This window comes from Prionailurus bengalensis, chromosome B2, assembly GCF_016509475.1.
Source record: "Prionailurus bengalensis isolate Pbe53 chromosome B2, Fcat_Pben_1.1_paternal_pri, whole genome shotgun sequence".
Lineage (NCBI taxonomy): Eukaryota > Metazoa > Chordata > Mammalia > Carnivora > Felidae > Prionailurus > Prionailurus bengalensis.
Genome location: NC_057349.1, coordinates 97,392,022 through 97,413,643, shown reverse-complemented (window position 1 = coordinate 97,413,643; position 21,622 = coordinate 97,392,022). Strand labels below are relative to the sequence as shown.

General features: G+C 48.2%; 1 protein-coding gene across 1 annotated transcript; it reads right to left on the bottom strand.

The window, feature by feature from the left end:
• Nucleotides 1–411: 411 nt before the first annotated feature.
• Nucleotides 412–21,380, bottom strand: NR2E1 (nuclear receptor subfamily 2 group E member 1). The gene is made up of 9 exons (XM_043592060.1): nucleotides 20,610–21,380; nucleotides 15,778–15,923; nucleotides 12,244–12,331; nucleotides 10,417–10,652; nucleotides 8,933–9,079; nucleotides 6,709–6,805; nucleotides 6,172–6,321; nucleotides 5,813–5,918; nucleotides 412–1,935 (listed from the first exon to the last, which is right to left on the bottom strand). Exons 1-9 carry the CDS (start codon nucleotides 20,632–20,634, stop codon nucleotides 1,773–1,775), a joined length of 1,158 nt encoding a protein of 385 aa, XP_043447995.1. The 5' UTR covers nucleotides 20,635–21,380; the 3' UTR covers nucleotides 412–1,772.
• Between the last annotated feature and the right edge of the window lie 242 nt (nucleotides 21,381–21,622).

Below are 21,622 nucleotides of genomic sequence, written 5' to 3'. Positions count from 1 at the left end.
AACGCACTTTCTACCGCTCCTTCCACATCTTACTCACCAATGTAGATCGTCACACTTTATCTTTTTGATCACTAAATGATTTCAAGCTCCTGGTCAGGACTGAAATGTTGGCAAGAGAGAGGAGCGAGTGAATGAAGACTCTGCTAATCGGCCTCTTTCTTCTTCACACAGCAATTTTCCTAACAGATGCAATTACATTTGAGAGCTTCAGAGAACAGAATCTTATGTTTTATTTCTTTATTCATCATTTTACAAATGGGATTCACTGTAAAAAGGAAATTGCCTTTGTGGTTCGGTTCTTCAGGCTGGAGTGCTCTGAGCTTCAGTTTTTACACCAGCTGCTGCTGCCACCTTTTCTCTGGTGGGTGAGAACCAGCCAGGGAGAGAGGCTAAGAAATCAGGTAGAGTTCCTTTAAATCCAATATATTTTTATTCTTTGTAAATACAATGAGTACAACCTTTTAACTTCACAAATCAGTTAATTCACTTTGTACAAGAAAAGTTTTACTCATCCTATGATAGTCCAAGTGCTGAATATTTTTCCTCAGTGCTAGTACCTAATAAATCAAAATGTGAAAAGTACAGCAGCTATTTTAAAATGTTTGTTTCTACATTTCCATAAGTATAGATTCATACCAAAGGAGCAGCTTATAGTGTAGGACGGTGTGTGTGTGTGTGTGTGTGTATGTGCGTGCATGCGCGCATTCAAGGCTTTACTAGAAACCGGTTTTCTGAAAGGCATTGAAGAGTCTCAGGCTGTTAGCAACGGATCGATCAAGAAAGCTTTTAGCCTCCATCTCCTTGGGGTTCCTTCTGGCATCATGTCTCTGTTCATTTACTCTCTGGTGCGACTGACTGAAACACGAGTTCGGACCCCCATTGCCTTTGGTCGCAGCACTTTGTTAACGGGACAGCAATCTGCCTCATCATCCATCTCCACTTTATTTGGTTTGGCTGTTTTAATTCATCCTCCCTCAATTTGCATTCTTTTAGTAAAGCTCTTCTATTTTTGAGATGTTATCCAACCTGAAGTCTTGGTGAGAGTCTCCTTTTCGTCCACCAATTCCTTTGACAAGGTTGCCTGGCCTATGGTATCAAAGAGAAGGGGGGGTGGGGAGAGGGGAAGAAGGGGAAGGAGGGGAAGCAGAAGGAGAAAAACAAAAGAAAGAGAAAGGAAAGAAAAAAGATAGAGAAAAGCAAGTCTCACGGCATAAGCTACCTTTCATTCACTAACTCGGTTCTGAAGGCCACTTCATGATGTATTACGATAGAAGAAAAACTTTTGATAAAACTTTTGATTTAAGACCTAACCATTATTTTTAAAATAATTTCTCCAACATAAAATAGTTCTGAAGGCTGCTGTCTGATGTTATATACAGAACTATATTTGGTTACCCAACATTATCTGCTAAAAAGGAAAAGAAAGTTCTACCGATGTTTCAGCTTTTGAGAGTTCAGCCTGATCTTCCAGGTAAGAAGCAGAATGGCATGGCCTGTGGCAACCTCCCTACTATTCAGCCCCCCTTCCCAGGGCGTGGCTCTGCTCAGGTGGTCCTGTGACAACCCCTTTCCTTCCCAGGCTGCCCTACCCTGGCCGAGGCAGCAGGTCAAAGAGACTGGAACTGTTTTGTGTCAACTGGCATTTTTTTTTTTCCTGAAGGCTACACATTCCCAGGTTTATGCTTCCTGAAGGGTTTGTTAGTTGAGGCTTATTCTCCGTGGGTAGAAGTTCATCAGATACTGTCCCATCCTGAAAAGTGGGGACTCAGAGCTTAGATGTCACTGGATTTGTACATATCTGAAAGCAGTCTTGTAATTGGCACGTTGCCGATGGTTTTTTTGAAAAACACTTCTTCTATCGTTGATGGACTAATAGAACGTAAAGCTGGCAAAAGCAACAGGAGTTTTCCAAAGCGACAGGGTTGAGTGGGATATCTGGAATAGGAGAAGCCATGACAGCAAGGTAAGAGCGACGACTCATGGGAATTCGCATCTCATACGTGAACGCACACCATCTTCAGCATAATTTCCTGATTGGGCCTCTTTAACACCACACTCTCCCTGCGACAGAGACCTACGCAGGTGCTACTGGCCCTGTTGTGTGGGTTGAATACTTGAGGCATGAAGAACATAAATGATGCTGCCAAAATTACTGTCTTTACATTACCAAAGGGGTTGCATTTCATTTGGAGAACAGGTAAGTTTAAGAAATACAGTTACTGGGGTGCCCAGGTGGCTCAGTCGGTTAAGCCTCCGACTTTGGCTCAGGTCATGATCTCACTGTTCGTGAGTTTGAGCCCCGCGTCAGGCTCAGTGCTGACAGCTCGGAGCCTGGAGCCTGCTTCAGATTCTGTGTCTCCCTCTCCCCCTGCCCCTCCCCCACTCGGCTCTGTCTGTCTTTTTCTCAAAAATAAATAAACATTTAAAAAAAGTTTTGAAAGAAATATAGTGCTAAGTGTAGGTCAAATAATACACTAAAGGTTGCCAGTGTCGAAAATAACCATGGTGTTGATGATAAAAGTAGCGATAACATTCACATTTTCTGATTCTCAAGTCTCCCTCATCAGGCTAGTTCCCTCAAATAAAATGGTTTCCTTCTCGAAGCAATTCTCCAAATTATTATTCAGGCATTATACTTAGTCACTCTCAGGAATAATTCCATCCTTATTACACTGCAAATTAAAGACTAAGTTCTGTTGGGTGGCAGTGCCACCCAACTTTCATGTCAATGAAATTGGCATATAATTAAAGATGTGAGAAATTGCTTAACAATTTCCTCTCTTGATGTCCAACATGCGTCTGTGCTCAGATGTGCAAGTTCGATTTTCTGCTGCCTTTAGATGCCTGTAAGCCACTTCCTCACTGTAGCCCTGATATTTCTTCAGGCAATTGTTTGGAATCAGGCATCCACATACTTTACAGGGAGGTCTCCCTCCACTACAACAAATCACCTGGAGGACTGAGCTCCAGGGACACCTGTCTGTACCCAAGCTGGGTCTAACCCCTGGCCACAAGGTGCTAGAAACTGACAGATATCAAAATTCCTTTATAGGAGCTAGGTAGCTGAACACTGCATTTAACTGACCAATCACTCCAACCTGCAAATAGAATCGAGGGGAGAAATTGTCATGGCTGTCTGTTAGCTTTGGGTACCCAGGAGTCCCTCTCTTCCACCTGATTTGAGGCTGATCATTCTTTCTGAGCCTCTGAGGACCCCAATTGGCTCCTTCACTGCCCACCTTCATAATCACCCAGGGACAAGGACCACCAGACCACATTTAATAATGTGGTATGGAAATGGTGGAGCTTAGCTACATTTTTTAAAATACCCTCATCCCATCACTTATTCTCCTTGCTCAAAATATCTTCTATGTTTCCTGGAAAGTAATCCCCAAGACCCCCATGTCCCTCCCCCCTTGGTCATTTACTCTCTTCAACAGCTCCCAGGGTCAGGCCGAGCAGCAAGAACCCTGCATTGTGTACGCAGGGGCTGCCTAGACAAGCCTCTGCCATGTCTGCAGCACTCACCCAACATGCTGGAAGTTTCCTACAGTGAGGAACCACTGTGGGAAATAGTAACTTTCAGAAAGGATAGATTGGGGGGAATCCATAGACCATTAACTCTTGATTTCCTGCAAGTAGAAAATCCACTCACTTACTCACCCACTCCTTTCATTTCCTACTTAGGAAAGGACTGGATAGTCAACAAGAATTAATTGTCTGTTAGATGTCGAGTACTGTACTACCTAGAAACAATAACAATGTGTGTGTTTGTGTGTGCGTGTGAGAGAGAGAGAGAGAGACAGACAGACAGACAGGCAGAGACATTGAGAGAGTCTGACTAATCAACATTAATTTTTAGAATATAGGGGCACCTGCGTGGCTCAGTCAGTTAAGTGTTTGACTCTTGATTTCGGCTCAGGTCATGATCTCATGGTTTGTGAGATCGAGCCCCACATTGGGCTCTGTGCTGAGAGCACAGAGCCTGCTTGGGATTCTCTGTCTCTGTCTCTCTGTCTCTCTCTCTGTCTCTGTCTCTCTCTCTCTGTCCCTCCCCACTCTCAAAGTAAATAAACATTTAATGAACAAAATTCCATGTCAAAGCAGTTGTGTTCTTTCAATTAATAATTTCCTTGTTTTGAGACTGGGGTAGAAGTAATATACTTGTCATTTTCCTAAAATAGACTTCTGTTAATTTGTGGTTTAGCTCTCTCAGGTCACCCTAGGAGAAGCTTCTGGTGCACCAGGCCCTCTCAGGCTCCCCTTCCTCTTTGCTGGCACCTCCCATGGCACCTCTACCAGTCCCTCTACTGGCTGTCCCTGCAGCCCTTCTCCCCTGCTGAAGTCCTGCCATTCAAGGACCAGCTCACATGTCATCTCCTCCATCACCCAGCCTTTCCAGACTTTCCTTAGCAACTAGAATTCATCCCTCCCACTCCACACTTTGCTTTTTCTCTCTTCTCTGTCCTCAATTGAATGATCACTTCTGCCTACTTCACGCAATGATAAGGGAAAGTGTCTTTTTCTTTCTAGTGTCCCACAATACTCACCAGGAGCCCCTCACGTAGCAGAGTACTCAGCAAATGCTTGACTGAATCAGTAAGTGGATATCACATTCTTTTCAGTGTAATGTTCTTTATGCCTCAATGACTATAGATGTCAGAGGTCAGATATGACATACAAGTTTGTTTTTAGTGGGGTGGGGGGGGTAGTGCCCAAATTATGTACTGTTCCATTTTATAATTTTGAACAAATATTAAGTGCTTACTATACATTCTGAAATTTAACATGGATTTAAATGTTTAAAACCATGGCACTTTAATTTGAAAGACATATACACATGTACTATCACTCAGCACAGGTTCACTGATATTCCATGGACAAGGAACGGTTTTATTCATTAGTTTTCAAAACAGGATTTATAATAGAAATAAGCAGATCATAGCAGAAGTGGTATCACCCCCAGTGAATACAGGTGACTTGGTATTTCGCCGACCCCTTAGGTGAGAGAGACATTAACTGCCTCTACCCTCTCAATGTAGTTACTCCTAGCAGAGAGTCTATGGGTGATGTTGAGATGATCAAGACAGGTTTGCATGGGCTTCCTTTCAAGGTCAATCGAAGAATAAACAACAGTAGCAACTCTTTTCTAACCTTACATCTACCACAGTCCTAACTTAGGAAGCTAGCAGGATTCCACCAACTCTTTAAAAGCCTTTTTTTTTTTTTTCATCTTAAAATGGAATCAGAAAGTCTATAACTCTTGGTGGACTTGTCCATTGGTGCCAGAAGGAGTACTGCTGGAGCTCCAGTGGCTGAGAGGTCCTACAACTAGCCAAGAATATTCTCTGCCAGTGGGCCCTGCTTGGCCAGAAGTTGCTATGACTCAACAGAACTCAGTGGATACCAGTCATCAAAGCCAAACAGCAATCATGATGGGGCTAAAGATGGCCTCTCAAGGATGATGTGACCACTCTCTAATATATCAACTAATATACCACTTTGGCCTTCATTTTTGACCTTTCCCATATCAGGGTCCATTCACACAAATGTGTTCAAATGTTTTTTGGATCAACTTGTTCAGCCAGGACAGCCATAAGGGGTCTGGCAATGCTTTCATTTGGATAATCTAATCTTATCTGCTCCTCTCACCCATCCTGTGCAATAGGTGAGGACACAGATTCTAGCTAAATTAACTGGCTGGCAACAGGATGATTAGTCACAGGGTCTGAACTGGCTTATTACTGCCTGCTCACACATTCACAATGGAAGCAATTTTCTTAAGTGCACGTTCAAGGCAAACAAGAGTCACCTGGTATGGATGTAGCTGTTGAGGGTTAGCTGAGCCTCATCTTGAAGGGCTGCGATGGCAGCAGCATTCCGGAAACTTCTCAGTTCAGAACCACTGTGTGTAGGAACTAGAAATGAAGACCAGGAAACTGTGATAAGCGACACAGGAAATGCAGACGGGAAAGCAGCTCTCTGGACATGGATGGCTAGCAGGAGAACAGTAGGGTCCCCACTGTAGAGAATGGGGCCAGCCTAAGAGTATCAGCTCCCTTAAAAACCATCACCTCTTTTTGCAATGATCAGTCTGGACTTTGAGGTGGCAGAATTAGGGAGGTGGCAAAACTGTGGAAGGAGAAGAGACAGGGGTTGGCGTCTGCCTACCAGCTTTGAAAGTGACGATGCATTTTAGACAGGCAAATTCGGTAGCATCTAACCGGAGTTGTCTAAACCGAGCCACCACCTCTTGTAAAGCTTGTATTTCAGATATGATCTTGTTCAGCTTCTGGGAATCTGTGTTGTCACCATTCATGCCTAGAATAGAAATATGGAATAAATGCTCTAATATGAAGGCATTTTCATGATTTAATATTGATTTTTGACAGAATTCTGCATATCAATATCTATTCAATTGTCACTCTAAGATATCTGATTCCGTGTAAACTGGCTATATTGTATGAAAGTTAATATAAAATCTTCTCTTGGATGATAACAAACACAGTAATTTGCATTTAAATAACAATGCAAGCAGTCATGAATACAACAAAACAACATTATTTGCATTTAAATATAGATTTATAAATGACAGGTATACTCTATTGTTCAGCAGGAATTTGTTATTCTTTACATGTTGTTCTTTTTTCAGTAATGTATTTTTATGGTAATTTCTACAACAAAGTCATTAAATTGTGCAATTCTTACCAGATACAGCCAGTAGAGTGTTAGCATCAACCGGAATGGCCCATTGTGCTATTCCTAGAACAAACAGTTCTCTCCAAGCATCTTCCAAAAGCATCAGCTGTCATACAATAGATGTATAATATAATATAGTGTGTAATTTATAAATTTATAAACAATTTCAATATGTAAATTTCCATTATTTTAAAAAGTGTTTTAAATGCCTGTCTTGGTAATTTTTCCCCTGAATATTCTAGCTTTCTTTTCTTTTCCATATTTTCTTTTTGAAAAGGTGCCTATAGATAAGCACATGCATCTGAGAGTCAGCCATTCCAATTCCCCAAACTTTGCTTCCTCTGGAAAGGGGTTTACCCTTCATTTCCTTGCATCCATTCATTCCTGACCACCTAGAAACTTCTCCAGAGACCCAGGCTCTATGAAATGCCACCAGCAGCTCAGCAGGTGATCCCTTTCATATAAAATACTGATATTACCAGGGTCGAGGATTACAGACTAAGCGTGCAGATCTGGGCCCCCATCTTCCTACAAGGTTGGGGGGCTGGGCAGGGAGCAAGGAGAAATCACTAATTCCCAAGAGGCATGCAGGGAAATCAGGGTGTAATTATGTTAATCGGGTTTTGCTGAGTTTACCTCATCTCACTGCCTGATTTTTCTGAGACTCATAAGTGGACAGCATCAAGGTGCTTGTCATTTTCATTCTAAGAAAATGTGCTACTGAATATTTAAAATGAAAATCTGGCTCCTTTTCCAAATTAATATACTGGATTCCACTCCATTGCAGTTTGCTTGTTGTTGAAGGGTTTCCACTGAAGGGCTAAGTGGCAGACAGTAAGTAAATTTTGTTTGTATTAAAGAGTATACAGATACCTGTTTTGAGAAAAAATAGCCAGTGTGCACACACACGTGCACACACACACACACACACACACACACACACAAACACACATACACACATACACACACACAGCAAATGGTTAGAGTCAGCCAGTAAACCTGGTCAAAGATAGAACCTAACCATTTTGAAAAAATCTGTTTTTGAAAAATCTCTCAAAAACCAGCCAATTCTGGATGATTTATGTGAAGGGATTTCCTTTTGAGAGCTAAGAGCTGAATTGTGAAGGCTTGTAACCAAAATCACAATAAGACCAAAGGTTTAATTTTGAAAATGCTTTATTTTTAGTTTTATTGCATTAAGTACAGAAAATAATACTTTAAAAATGCAAGGTAAACAATATCTAATTCTGACCATGTCTGAAAGTCCAGGCTATGGAAAAAAAGAACATCCCATGCTAAAAGATTAAATGTTTTGAGCACATTGCTAGGTCTGTCTGTAGGAAGGATGCTTCATATTAAAGGGCACTATCATGCTTTAATTAGGTATAAAATGAATTAAATAAATAAACCATTTGCTTTTAAAACTACTTATTAGCTTTTGGGAAGTTTGTCATTAATTTCCATGAATGTCTGGGTAACAGCCAATGGTTATTATGAACACTTCATTTTCTTTTTTCCCCTCAAGATTAGAAAAATTCCAGCAGAAGCTATTTCTGATATTCCTAACAACAAAATTTCTGGCTTTTGTTACAATGTAATTTTTAGCAGCACATACTCTTTCTCCCTCTGAATGTCATTTACAACTGCAGAATTATGCACAATGCCCATGTGTTTACAAAATCTCTAAAAGTACTTAAAGAATCAAGGGAGATCCTAGCCTAGAGTATGCAGTGTACCCTTTAACTGCACATGCTGATAAATTAGTGGTCAAGGCTGTATCACAATGGAAAATATAAAGCTCTGGGACATAAAATACTACTAAGACTAGCCCTGAAAATATTACAGGGGAATACTCTCATCATCTATTTCTCTCAGGTCCAATATTCTTAAGAAACATCGTTTTATTAGCAATTTTAAATATCATTAAGATTTCAAAAATTTGTGATTCAATTAAACAGAGAGAGAGGGAGAGAGATGTTCTTCTATATTTGTTTTTCATAGCCAAGATCTAACTTTCCTGAAATAACATAATTGCATCTCTTAGTAAGGGTTCCATAGCTAGATATTTTGAACCCACAGTAGGAAGCTAGTAAAAATCGTTTTCCCACTGCTGCTAGGAAAGGATGGCTGGCCTTCGTGATTTATCCAGATAACCTCCAGTTTCATAAGGCCGATGACTGTTGTTCTTTACCCACCCTCCTTCCCCGAGAGCTCAGTACCCTCTTGGTCATACCTGGTCCTGCAAAGATAGCGTGGAGAAAGCTGGTACACTCTTAGCCCACTTGATGCTCATAAACAGAAGCCTGGCAGCTGATTCACACACTGACTCTGTGGCCACTTCATACAGATACATTGGGGTCCCATTCACTTCATGGGGGTACTAAGCAAGGAAGAAAGAGAAACACCAGGGAGTGAGGAAACCATAGCTTTGCAAGAAGAGCCAATCTTTTAATTTTCTAATTAGAACAGGGAAGGAGACAGGAATTTGGGTGTTCTACTGAAACATGCAGTTGCCATTGGTAGATAAAAAACAAACATCTGTATCTATAGACTTTGAGAAATAATAACCGCGGGGAAAGGCCCATTTCCAGTCTTTGGGGGCCCATTCCTTCCAGAGGGGCATCTGGTTTTTCTGTCCCCTGTGGCAAGTTTTCCTCAGGCTGAGCAAAGTGCCGGGCCTGTCTCCCAATTTTGACAAGAGCTGCTTGCATTTGTGTAAATAAAAATAGATGTGAAAAAAGTATAAATTAATAGGCATCCCAAACACAAATATGCATATGAGTATTTTTAGAAAGGATTAGTATATTATGGAAATATTTCAATTAGACATCTTAATCATTCACAGAGCATTCCCATTCATAACTGACAACATATTCATAACACTACTTTCCCAAGCTTATTATACACATCAAGGGTAAGAAAGCAATATTAAATATTGTGCTTGTGTGTGTGCCCAGGTGTTTGGCTTCCTTGCAGAGTGGGGCTGCAGCTGGCCCTCCCCTTCTCGGCCTGGAGTGGGTGCTTTGGGTAGGTACCAGCTGGAAGCCTGGAAGGCAGTCCCTAGGTGGCAGCCTTTTGAAATGGTTCAGGCTGTGGCCCTGCTAAGTAGAGACTCAGTCGTGATATAAATGCATGCATCTCAGAAAAGAGGGAAGGGAGAGTGGAAACTGAAGCCAGATTCCTCAAACTGTCCTAACAGGGTGAGCTCCACACATTGTTGTTGCATTAGGGACCCACAGCTTTGCCCAAGGAAACAGAGCCCTGAGATCTGCAACTCAGGGACTCTTTTCTACCAGCTGTAGCCAACTCCTTTTTGCTAGAAACAGAAGTGCTCTTCTGGTCTCCAGAAATACCTAGGTTGTTCAGCCAGGGCTCCACACCAAGGGCTTTTTTTTTTTTTTTTTTTTTTTTAACAGGTGCAGGTTCCTGGGCCCCACCTCAAATTTGCAGAAACAGACTCTATGGGGAATGGGCCAGGGAGTCCACATTTGTAGCCATCTCAGAGAGTGACTTTACTGCCCACTAAAATTTGAGCACTCCTGGCTGAACAGGGAAAAGTAGGGAGGGGGCCTACAGCTCCCTGCAGAGCCTGACTCGGCACCGCACGGTGGCCAGGTCTGTCTTTTGCTTGACCCCTCCCTGCTCAGAAGAGATGGGCAGGCCCTTCTCCTCCCTCAGCTAGGCACCAGACTCCCCGAGTCCAGCAGGGACACGAACCTTGGGCGTGGGCTGAGCCAGACTCACGAGAGTCTGCCGCTCCGGGGTGGCGGACACGGCGGCCAGCTCCAAGCCATGCGGCTCCAGCTGCGTGACTGCGGTGAAGAAGGCTGGCGCGGGCAGCGCTGCGGAGGGGAAGTGCGCAGCCGCCCCGTTCTCTTCCTTGTGTCCACGGAAGTAGAGAGCCACCTGCTTGCGAATGGTGGACGTCCGAGGCCCCCGCTCGTGCTGCACCGCTGCAGAGACAGACAGATGGACGAATGCCCAGGGATCAAAGACCGGACAACACTTAGCCGCTGCCGCTCTCCCGGGCCAAATGCCCCATCTGGGCAGGCAAGGTCACTAGAGAGGTGAAGAGAGGGAGGGAGAGGGAATGTGTGCGCGGAGGACGCTCTGACAATGTCTTACACTGGAGGCATTAGAGAGCTGAGGCTGAGAAGAGGAGCCGGGCCCCAAGTGTCTGATAATGGCCACGCCTCAAGCAAGACTAGGTGTGCTCTCTGTGGGTTCAGGACTCTTTCCCACCCAGGGTGGTCGCAGGGAAACCAGAAACCTTCTGGGCAGGAGTAGTTAGATACCCTTGTATGCCACAAAAGGGAGAGGGAGCATTGCACCCAGCCAGGCACAGCGTCCCTGCACACTTTTCCTGCTCCCCCACCTCCACCCCCGCCGAAATGGCTTTTGGCCTCCTAGGGCGTCAGGAGAAAAAGACCCGAACCCGGGGCACACTGTGGGATGGAAAGAGGGAGCGCCCGTCTTGGAGTGTGCTGGAGGAAGGCAAGGGAGATGTGACAATTACCGCCAACAGTTTAAACAAACAAATTAATTCAAGGCAATCTTCCGTTCGCAGAGCTTGACAACTTGTCAATACACAAGTTCAACAGGTTGGATGCTCCCTCCTGCTTCCTGCGCCGCGGAGGAAGGATCACTCCCCAGTGGGCGCTGTGCCTCCTGGTGCTGCCACCCGGCCCGGCCCGTCGCCAAGGCAAAGTCCTCTCAGCATTCTGTCCTGAGACCCCATTCCTCCCTTTCGGCCCGCCCCGCCACCCCTCCCGCAACCCAGGCCAGGCCTGGGGCGCCCTCGCCAGGACACCACCGGGCACGCACTTGGACTAAGCTCTGCGCAAGAAGCATCTTACTGCCTAGTTATTGCTGCCCGCCTTTAAGAGCCTTCTGGGAGTTGGGTGTCAGAGGCACCCCCAGGCATCACCCTGCCTCTCCAGCCTCTCTTTGTAAAACCGAGAAAAGGCCCAGAAAAAGCCCAGATCACCACAATGGCCATCCTGATTTTGGAATCTTGAATTAGCAAACAAGGGCTTGAAATTCCGAGTGCTTGTGTCTCTGCCCTCCCTCCTCCGACACAGTTCCCCAGTCCCCACGATCTCCACCTTCGAAGGCTATCCAGACTGCGAGATTCTGTGGGAGACTAACAGGCTTAGAAGTGGCCACAAAAGAGCTGCAAAGAGAGGCTAGAAGAGGTATTAGGATGTGAAGCAGGAAATACTGCGCATGTGTGCCCAGCAGACTGGGGCTCCCGGCATCGCGGTCTCCGTGGGGGTGGTTATGGGGCACAAGTTTCCAATGTGGCCATGGGCCATACTTGGAGAGTTCCATAGGATAGGGACTGGGGGGAGAGTTCCATAGGGGGTGGGGGGCTCATGCAGAGAGACGGAAGGATATGACTGAAAGTCCGAGGCCAATTCCCAGCATCTGGAAAGATGTGCTGGGGAGATGATTTACATTCATTGGAGTGCCATGTATTTTCTGTACATATAATTTGCTTACTAGTCAACCAACATTAGAGCGATAAAAAGCGGTACTGATTACCATCTTTGTTCATGTTGACTTCCAAACACTTCTTCAGCCGACACGCCCTGCACTGGTTTCTGTGCGTCTTGTCCACCGGGCAGCCTCCCTGGAACAGAGCGCAGGAGGTCAGCGGCCCCAGGGCCTTTAGACTGGAGACGCGAAGCCGGCGCCAGGTGGAGGGAAACGTGGAGGCGGGAACGGACCCCGCCACGGACCTAGGAGCTGCAAGCCTGGGTCCGCCAGACTCAAAGGTCTTGGGCATGAGCAGGGCCAGGCATTGAGAGGGCTGGGATTCCAGGGGCTACTTCAAAAGGAACAGCCCCTGACCCTACGAAAGTGGACAAGGAGGAAAAGTCCTTCTCCAAGCAGGTGAAGGGTCCCAGCGCCTGGTTGCCCGACTGCTGTTCTGGAAGGAGCTCTAGAGGGGAACTTCTTCCAGACGCGGAGGTGGTGCAGCAGGAGCGACACTTTTCAGTACCGAAGACAGCGACCTGGCCCAGAGGAGGAGGCGTCAGAGCTGGGCTGGGAGCAGGCATGCTGGTCGGGATCGCCGCTATGTCCAGAGTCTACCTCTTTCTGTCACTTTCTGTCAGATAACTCTCTCCCATTTATTCTTCACTATGCTGTTTCCTTACTCTTGCCTTTGTACCTGAAGCCATTCTTATAACCAGCATGTGAAACTTGTCTTAAAGACTTGCCTCAGCACAGATTCATGGAAACAAAGCCATTCCTGGAAAGTGAGGCAGAAGCCAGAGTGATTAGGAGGGCAAGACCTACAGAGGTGAGGATGGGAAAGGAAGAGTCCAAGGCCTAGGCAAAATCTACAGATGCCCACTATGTAAATATGACCAGAAAGATAATGTGATGGACTGACAAAACGATGATATGGACTGAGAAAATTGGCATTATAACTGGGGGGAAAAAAGAGCTAATTACTGACTTACAAATATTTATTGGAGATGCACGAGAAAATTAATGTTTTAACTAACGACACTTTCTGGGAAACTATTGGCTATTAGAAGAGGAAATTTACAGGGGCGCCTGGGTGGCTCAGTCAGTTAAGCGTCCAACTTCAGCTCAGGTCATGATCTCACGGTTTGTGAGTTCGAATGCCATCGGGCTCTGTGCTGACAGCTTGGAGCCTGAAGCCTGCTTCGGATTCTGTGTCTCCCTCTTTCCGTTCCTCCCCCGCTTGCACTCTCTCTCTCTCTCTCTCAAAACTAAATAAAGATTAAAAAAATTTTTTTTTAAAGAAGAGGAAATTTACAGAGAAAGTTTCTAATGGAACTTCAGTGTTCATTCAGTGTTAGGTGTTATTACTGAGGGAACTTATACATAAATACATATAGTCCCAGCTACATATGCATTTTATACACCAAAAATACAGAATAAGTTTGGTGCTCTCCTGTGTTTATACGACTTGCTACTGTTACATGTACAGTGGGAAGAAAGAGAATATAATAAATGCATTTTATTTTGCTTCATAACCTAAAAAATTCATATACTCTGAATTTGGAGTATGCACACTTTCTGAAATAACCCTTAGGAAAAAATAACACACTTGAATATACTTTTTTATGAGATCCCACCCTTCTGATTTAAAATATGTTGAGGTAATATTTACAACAAAGGTGGGGCAGAGGTTCATAATAATTTCCATATGTTTTAATTACTGTTAACAATAAATTAGAATATTATTTATCTAATCTTAGAATAAAAGAGATAAAGGAAATAATCTTTGCTTTCTAAGTGAATTCTTTAGGGCATCTTTGAGGGCCAGTGTAATAGCTCAATGTAAAGAGGTTTAGAGAACTTGTTATTAAATGCAGTCATAAATCTATCCTCAAATGTCATCTTCCTAGTATTCTGATAAACAAGCTAATGCAAAATCGAAGGCTTCATTTGTTCTTAAGAGTGTCTTGAAATCAGATCATATGTATATAAATATCTGAAGCTTGAGAGAAAGATGAGTGCTTGAGCTCAGCCCATTTATTCTCTCTGTAAGGAGAGGACACCAAGCCTGATGAGTCTATTATCAGTCCTTTACAAGGACTTGGACTGACATCAATATGTTTGAATTGATAGCCAACCCCTTTGAAAATATCAAGCATAACATCTGAGATTTTGATTCCCCAATTCTGTGCATTGCATAAAATTAAAAGGTAATTTAAGTAGAAGCCTGCTCAAATCTGAGGACCCACAGTAATCTCATATTCCTGCGGGGCTACAGGGATACAGCCCTGCATGTGTATAATGTGATGTGTCCATATGGTGAGCTAGAAACTGATACAGAGCTGTGTACCCAATTAAACAGGTAATAGGGCTGGAGTTCAAAATAACTTATCCAAATGTAAATATCATCATGTTTTTTGTTGATAATCCAAATCTATTGGAAATTAATATGAGCAGACATAGCTTTAGAAATAGAATAATTCACTAGCAGCAGACAATATTTGTGTATGTATACACATATATAAATATTAATTAGTGAAGATGTTTTACCATTTTGGTTACCAAAGGATGACTTCTGACTAATACTTTCTCCAGGATCTTCTTGGGAGTCAAAGTGGTGGCTCTGTGCTGAGGGTCTGTGTGCCTGGCTGAGGAGAAGGCAAAGTGTGGGGCCAAAAGGCTGATCTCCTTGAAATGAGCCTATTGCTGAGCTGGGAACTGAGTCAGGGGGTCCTACTTGCTCTTTCTGGAAGCTTTGGCTCACTCTCAGCCCATGCTCTAACCCCCTTGTCTCTCTGAGACAGTTCTGCTTGCTCAAGACCAAAACACAACCAACCAGGCACATCTTCTAAGCAGAGAAAGAGAAGACATGGGAGTCTTGGAGAGGATCCAATTTACCTCTTCCTTGAGAGTCTTCTTTTCCTGTGCACTGTCTTTCCTGTGACTCCACCTAGCTAAAGTCACATGGGTGCTGAAGCCCCACTGACCACTACCAGAGCAGTCCTGCTACTCTGAAGTTGAAAGGACACAGCCCTTCACAGGGCAAGCCCTCCATGTTCCAAATGATCATGCTCACTTTGGGTGGCAACCTTGACTGAGATGCCTTGTGCCTTTTCCTTCTACCATGGCAGGCAGTGGTCAGGTCACTGAGCTTGGGTGCTGCTAGGAATGTGGGTGGGGTGCAGGCAACAGAACATAGCCTTTCTCCAGATTGCACTTGTGGTTTAGATTCTGAAGTTCCTTAGGTCCCCTTCTCTGGCTTCAAAGCCACTGGGTGTGGGCCATACCCTGTGTCAAAGTGTGTCAAAGGATTGCAAAAAGTGGGACGTGTGTGTGTGTGTGTGTGTGTGTGTGTGTGTGTGTAGGGAGGAGCCGGGATTTCAGATTTTCCCCTGCAAACTCTGTATCTTCCCTTAGCTTTTCCCGCCTTTCCCACGCGGAAGGGCCTCTGAGCGATGAGGCGGGAAGGAGGGAGAGGAAGGGAGAGGTCAGAGTTTGGTCTCTCCCCAGCAGCCTGGAAACTCGGAGGAGGCCTTGGCACAAACAAAGAAAGGGGAGGCAGCAGACGGAAGCCGGGCGGTGCAGCCCTGGCCGAGGTACCTGGTTTCCAGACTTGCAGACATACGTCCTATTCCTTCGGATACTCCGTTTGAAAAACCCCGAGCAGCCGTCGCAGGCGTAGACCCCGTAGTGTTTCCCCGAGCTGCGGTCGCCGCACACTTTACAGGGGATATCTAAAATACGGCCTGAAATCGCAGGAAAGACAGGGAAGGGGGGAAGGGGCGAGAGGGAGAGGAGGGCGGAGAAGAGGGAGGAAAGGGGAGCGGGAGAGAGAGATGCTAAGCAATCTGACCTCTGAAGGGATTAGCACCGAAGCTGCGGTAAAAGCAAATAATGAAGTGATTTTATAGCCAAACTTTTTTTCCTTGAGCAAGTGTCAGTTTCCTACAATGAGCATTATTCATGCACCGCTACATGTATTTGGGTCTCTTCTAATCGCTGAGACCCATTTTGGAATAAAAGATTACAGCAGGCCGGGGCGGCAGCACGGCCGCCGCTGCCTTTCTGCTCCGCGGAAAGTTTGGCCGCGTCCCTCCCCCGCTCTCGCATTAAACAGAGAAAGTTGTTAGCGCGCGAGGAGACAAACTTGAAATGTAAAAGGGGAAAGAAGAAAAACAAACACGGCTGGAACCGGGGATGGCAGCTGGAAGGCAATCGAGTTTTCTCTGAGCTGCCGGGCGGTTGTTATTATTAGGATTATTATTGTAATGCTAATACTAGGATTATTAATGATAATAAGGGTAGTGGTAATTGCCCAACTTTCGCTTTACCTATTTTAAAAAATGCTTAGTGGATCGCTTTTGAGAAATTATTTCTTTTAGGAAAAGAACATTTTCCCCCCAGAGTAACTAGGACCGGGCTGGGCAAACGAGAGAGAGTGACGCGTGTGCGATCCCTTAGCAGGTTAGCGCGGGACAGCCACCCCCTTCTCCCTCCACTCCCCAAGTTCTTCTTCCTCAAAGACCTGTCTCCTCACACTAGATCTCGGTTGGGTCCCTTCCTGCCTGTTTTCCACCACTGTGGGAGGCTGATATTTTAAAGGATGTAGCGGGTTTCTCTAGACTGTCCTCCACCCTTATTGGCCTCGACAGTCGCCTGGTTTAAGAGAACTTTCCCTGGAATCGCCTCAAGCCTGGGGTGGCCATGGACCTTGGAGGAATGTTAGGGAGAGGGTTGTATCCCAAAATTCAGAAGAGAAGGAACTATTTTCTCTAAGGTTCAAGAGTCCAACAAGCCTGAAGAGATTTATAGGGACTTAGAATCTTTCCTCCCATAAAGTATTAAAGTGTTAACATTTTGGTAGTAACAACAATGATAGTAATAATTAACTTCTTTACATTAAATTTTCAAGTCGCTACTCGACCAAAGGCCTCCGGTCTGGGGCCGAGGTGCCTCCGCCTCGATGAAACTCGACAGTTGCTCCCCGGGGCGCTCAGGTTCGGGAACGCTATCAGGCTGGGGTGCAGAGAAGCGAGTCAGAACAACGCCGCCAGGGGAATAGAGAAGGCGTGGGCCCCACGTCGGGAAGGGTCGCTGAGGTCTCAGAAGTGGAAACTTGCTCGTGGATTTTGAGGCGTCCTGGTAGGCGCGAACCCCTGACCAAGGCCTAGGAGGAGCTGCTGGGGGCCGGGAAGGAGGGACTTAGGGAAAGCGCCGGCGGCCAGGGTGGGGGTGGGGGTTCGGGAACGACCAAGCTCGGCCTGGGTAATTACAACCCCGCCATAGCACCTGCCTATACAGCCACCAGTGACCCGTCAAAAAGAGTAGCATGGGAATTCAGACGGCGACAAAGGCCGGTGGGGGAGGCGCGCGGCGAGGCGACCACCGCCTCGACGCCCCCTTTCCAGTACGGTGGGAGGAGAGGTTGTGCTGGGGGGAGGAAGGGGCTGGAGAGCGCCAGGCGAGGCCACAGCGGGTCTTGTCCCTCACCCCCTTGGGCCTGTCAGTGCGCCCAAAGGAACTCACAGCCGCCCAGCAACCGGGGACGCGAGCTCTGCAGCGTCGCACTCACGCTAGAAACAGTAAACTTGGTTTCCATATTTTGCAACCATCGTTCCCAGCATGACACACGCCCTCTGGCTGAGCGGGGGTCCATGTTTGGGGTTCAGCAATCTTGTCGCCCCAGCTGTCTTCTTCCCGGTAGCAGTTTTGATGATGCCAAGATGAGCGGGCAGGAGGAGCAGTGGTGGGCTTTCTTTTCCCCCCCGCTTCCCATCCAGACAGAGGACAGGGACGCACATCTCTCGAGAAACCCATGGGACGCAGGGAGGACCAGTGCAGGGTGGGTGACTCTCCTCCAGCTGGGGCGGGGTGCGGGGCTCCTCGACAGTCGCCCCTCGGGGCCTCCACAGCTGCGGGTCGGCCCTGCCACGGAGCAGACCTCCGAGTCACGGCTCCTGGGGCAGATTAGAGGCAGGCGTACTCGCCCGGGGCGGGGCACGGGAGGGAGGGACGCGAAAATTCCGGGGCATAGCGGGTCTGCGCCTCAGACTCCGCCACCCAGCCACGTAAAGGTGACTTGGGGTCACGAGACAAGCTGGTTGACCCCGTTGCAAAGCTCCTCTCATTTAGCAAACCGAGCGAGCTCCGACGTGAGGCAGGCGGGAGTTTCCTGAGGCTGGAAAACCGTTCTTAACTTCCCTCGCCAGGGGGTCCCCTCGGGGCTTTTTGTGTGTCATAATTGCCTAAAGATATATGGCAGCTTCGATTACTGTAATTACCATCAGAGGCTGTTGAAAGAAGTTAGTCTGGGCTGCAGGGGTGACTGGCCGGGGTCTTGTTACCACCCAGGCGGGGCTCCCGGGTGACATCGCTCTGCCCTCCAGCTGTGCGAAACCGAGCGAGGCGGGGGCCGCAGACCTCGCGGCCCGGCTCGGTCCTGACCTCGCCCGCTGCGCGCCGACCTCCTTGCCGCCCGGGGCCCGAGGGCCGCAGGTCTCGGGCCCGGCTGCCGCCACCTGTCTGGAGAAGGCCGGGATGCAGCGGCGCCGCGGGCGGGGGCCGCCTTCCTGCGGGCCTGAGAAACTATAACAGCTGCGGCCGAACCCGCGCCGGGTCTCAGGCTTCCGAGGCCGAACTCGGGCCCTTGGGAAGTTGGAAAGCTCCCAAGTTTCCCCAGCGTGTCACTCAGCCGTTCTTTCTGAGTCCGAGAGGTTCACCTAGGTGCCAGTCTGCGGGTGCGGGCCCCCAGCGAACCGAGTTTGGCGCCTGCCCCTTCCCCCTGTTCCGAGGCCTCGCTTTTCAGGCGCCCCCCGCCACCCCAACACGCATCAACCCCGCCGACTCCTCACCCCAAGTGGGCGAACGAGTCCGAGGCTCCTTACTTCTAGGGAAGAAGGCGAGGGCCTGTCTCAGGGCGAAGTAGCCAGGAGGCCTGCCGAAGCCCGCTGGCTTCTGTTTTTGCATTAGAGGCTCGGAATGCTGCAGAAAAGGTTTCCTTCTGCCCCTCCAGGGGAGGACCTCACACTCCAGAACCTGGGCCACAAAAAGCCAGGCCGCCTCGCTTCCCAGAAATTGGAGCAGCAAGGGCCAGCGTAGGCCGGAGGCTAACTGGAAACGTCAGGCCTCCGCAAGGGTCGGCTCTGATTTGTGCGGCGGCAAAGTTTCCTGCTCTCTTCCCTCTGCCCTGGTTCTAAACATCTCTCCGTTTCTCTTTATTGTTCACGTTCACTTCACTTGAAATTTTAAAACGGTAACACCCAAACCAAAGCGAACGGATAAAGTGAATTGCTTGCCACTTAAGTGGGACTTCATCATCAGTTCTCAGAAGTATCTTGGATTCTCCTAACTTTCAAAGACTCAAGACAATGAGGGCGTGAGGGGAGGGGGTGTTTGAGGAAAGCAAGGAGCCGCAAAAATGCTATAGGCAAAGACAACAAGGGCGGCGGGAGATCTCCGGGACGTAGGGACTGCGGCGGGGGGCTACTTCCAGTCTTGGGCCCCGGAAAAGGCAGCCCTGGGCCACCGGAAGGCGGGAACTGAAATGCCCCCGGGAGATCCGAGCCTTGCGACAACGCCCGCCCAGCGCCGGCTCGGGCCTCCACATTCTCGGGTTCCGCAGGCACCGGGAGAGCAGATGCCCTCACACACACAGACACGGAGCCCCCACTCTGGCGTCTGGGGTTGGTTAGAGATCAGCCACGGCTCGACATTCTGACGGGGAGCTACCAGCTATGCAAGTTTGAGGGAGGAGAGAAGCGCGCGAAGGGAACAGGCCGCACACTCCTGCCTCTGCCGAGCTCCCGCTCGAAAAATCCTTGGGATTAGGGATTTGGTCCCCTCTTTGCTAGAGCGGTTCGCCATACTTTAAATTCCCCAGTTATGACCTACGCGGATTTAGGATTAAGGAAAATGTGACTTTTAAATTGTTTCTGCTTCCCAGTTTGCAGGATTATTTGAAATAACTAGAAACGGGGTGCAAAGCATTCCTTTCAAATCCGCTTTGCGCAGAGTTGCTTTTGCGCGCTGGAGCTCGGAGTTTTGAGCGAGCGTGTTATTGTGCTGCAGCCTGGAGCTGCGGCCTAGTTCCCGCCCCCCGTCGACACTCCCCCCCCCCTCCCCTTTCCCCGCACCTGGTCTCTAAGCGGATGCGACTCGCGGGACTGGCGGGCTGCATGGGTCTCAACCTTCCCACCAAACCGGGGGGGGGGGGGGGGGTGAGAAATCAAGCAATCCAGAGGTAACGAAATTCTTCCCTCACCACGAAACATCCCGACTCACGGGCTACAAGGAGCTGGGCCAAAGCGCACACGCCGCCGGGGTCCCTTTCCCGGCTCGGAGCCGCAGCGTTCCGGGCAGGATCTCCCCGGACTCCTCTCCCGCCCACCCCAGGCTGCGCGCCGGAGCCCCGCGGCGGCCCGAAAGGTACCCACTTGTTGATCCGGCCGGCTTGCTCATGCTGGCTGTCCCGGGGCGGAGCGGTTGGTGGGCGCTGCCCGAGTCCCGGCCGGCAGCGCCCGCCTCGCCGCCGGGCGCCGCAGCTCTCCAGCCGCCCTCCAGCCTGCAGGCTCCCGGGCCGGACAGGTGGGTGTCGGTTGCGCGCTGCGCTGCTCCCTGGGCGCTCAGAATTCGTTCCACAGTGGGAATTTAAGCATCCTCAAGTTTCTTCCCGGCTCTTGCAAAACCGCAGCTGCTGGGAATGTTGCTTGGTATGGACACACGCATGGACAGACAAACGGAGAGACGGACGGGCAGATCGAGGAAGAAGGGAGGAGGACAGCGAGAGAGGAATAGTGAAGGACAGAGACGGAGACACGAAAATGGTCTTCCTACGGAGCAAAAAGGAAAAGATCCCACTCTTTCCCCATCCCTGTCTCTCAGTCTTCAATTTCTCCTTCTACATTAGGCATGCAGAGTGTGGCCAGATCTCTACAGACCGCTGCTCTTTTAAGGAAAGAAGGAAAACACAACCGCAGTCTCGGGCAGATGGGCTCGGCGCTGCCCAAACCAGAGAGCGGAGTGGGAAACTAGATTGCTGGGAAGTCTTCCGAGGGAACAGGCAGCCGGGTCCCAGTTTCCGGGGAGAGCCGCGCACTGAGCGGCAAAGGGTCCCCGAAGTTCATTACCCCGTGACTTTGTGCTTGTCGCTGCGGGCTGGGTCCCCTGTAATATCTCCAGAAGCGCTCTGACAGGCAGCCGCGGGGAGGGGAATAGGGCGTCCCTGGCCCACTTAGCTTTTCCCCCAACTCCTGGCGGGGTCTGACGTCAGCCATGTGCGGGGAGGGGATGGGAAGAGGGAGGGGGTTAAATGCTAATGATATTAATGAACCTCCAAGCGGCTCCCAAAGAAAATGCAGGCGCTGTCGGAGCTGCCGAGTTAGAGTGTGAATATGGGAGTGTGGCTCTGTGCGTGCGTGATGGTGAGGACGGTGCTGCTCTTGTAATA

Excerpts from the sequence above, each read along its gene's own strand:
- NR2E1 (XM_043592060.1), bottom strand. The coding sequence starts at position 20,634 with ATGAGCAAGCCGGCCGGATCAACAA. Across the intron at positions 10,653-12,243 it reads AGTCAACATGAACAAAGATG|CGGTGCAGCACGAGCGGGGG; the intron begins GTAATCAGTACC and ends CTGTCTCTGCAG. Across the intron at positions 5,919-6,171 it reads CATCGTCACTTTCAAAGCTG|TTCCTACACACAGTGGTTCT; the intron begins GTAGGCAGACGC and ends CTTCATTTCTAG.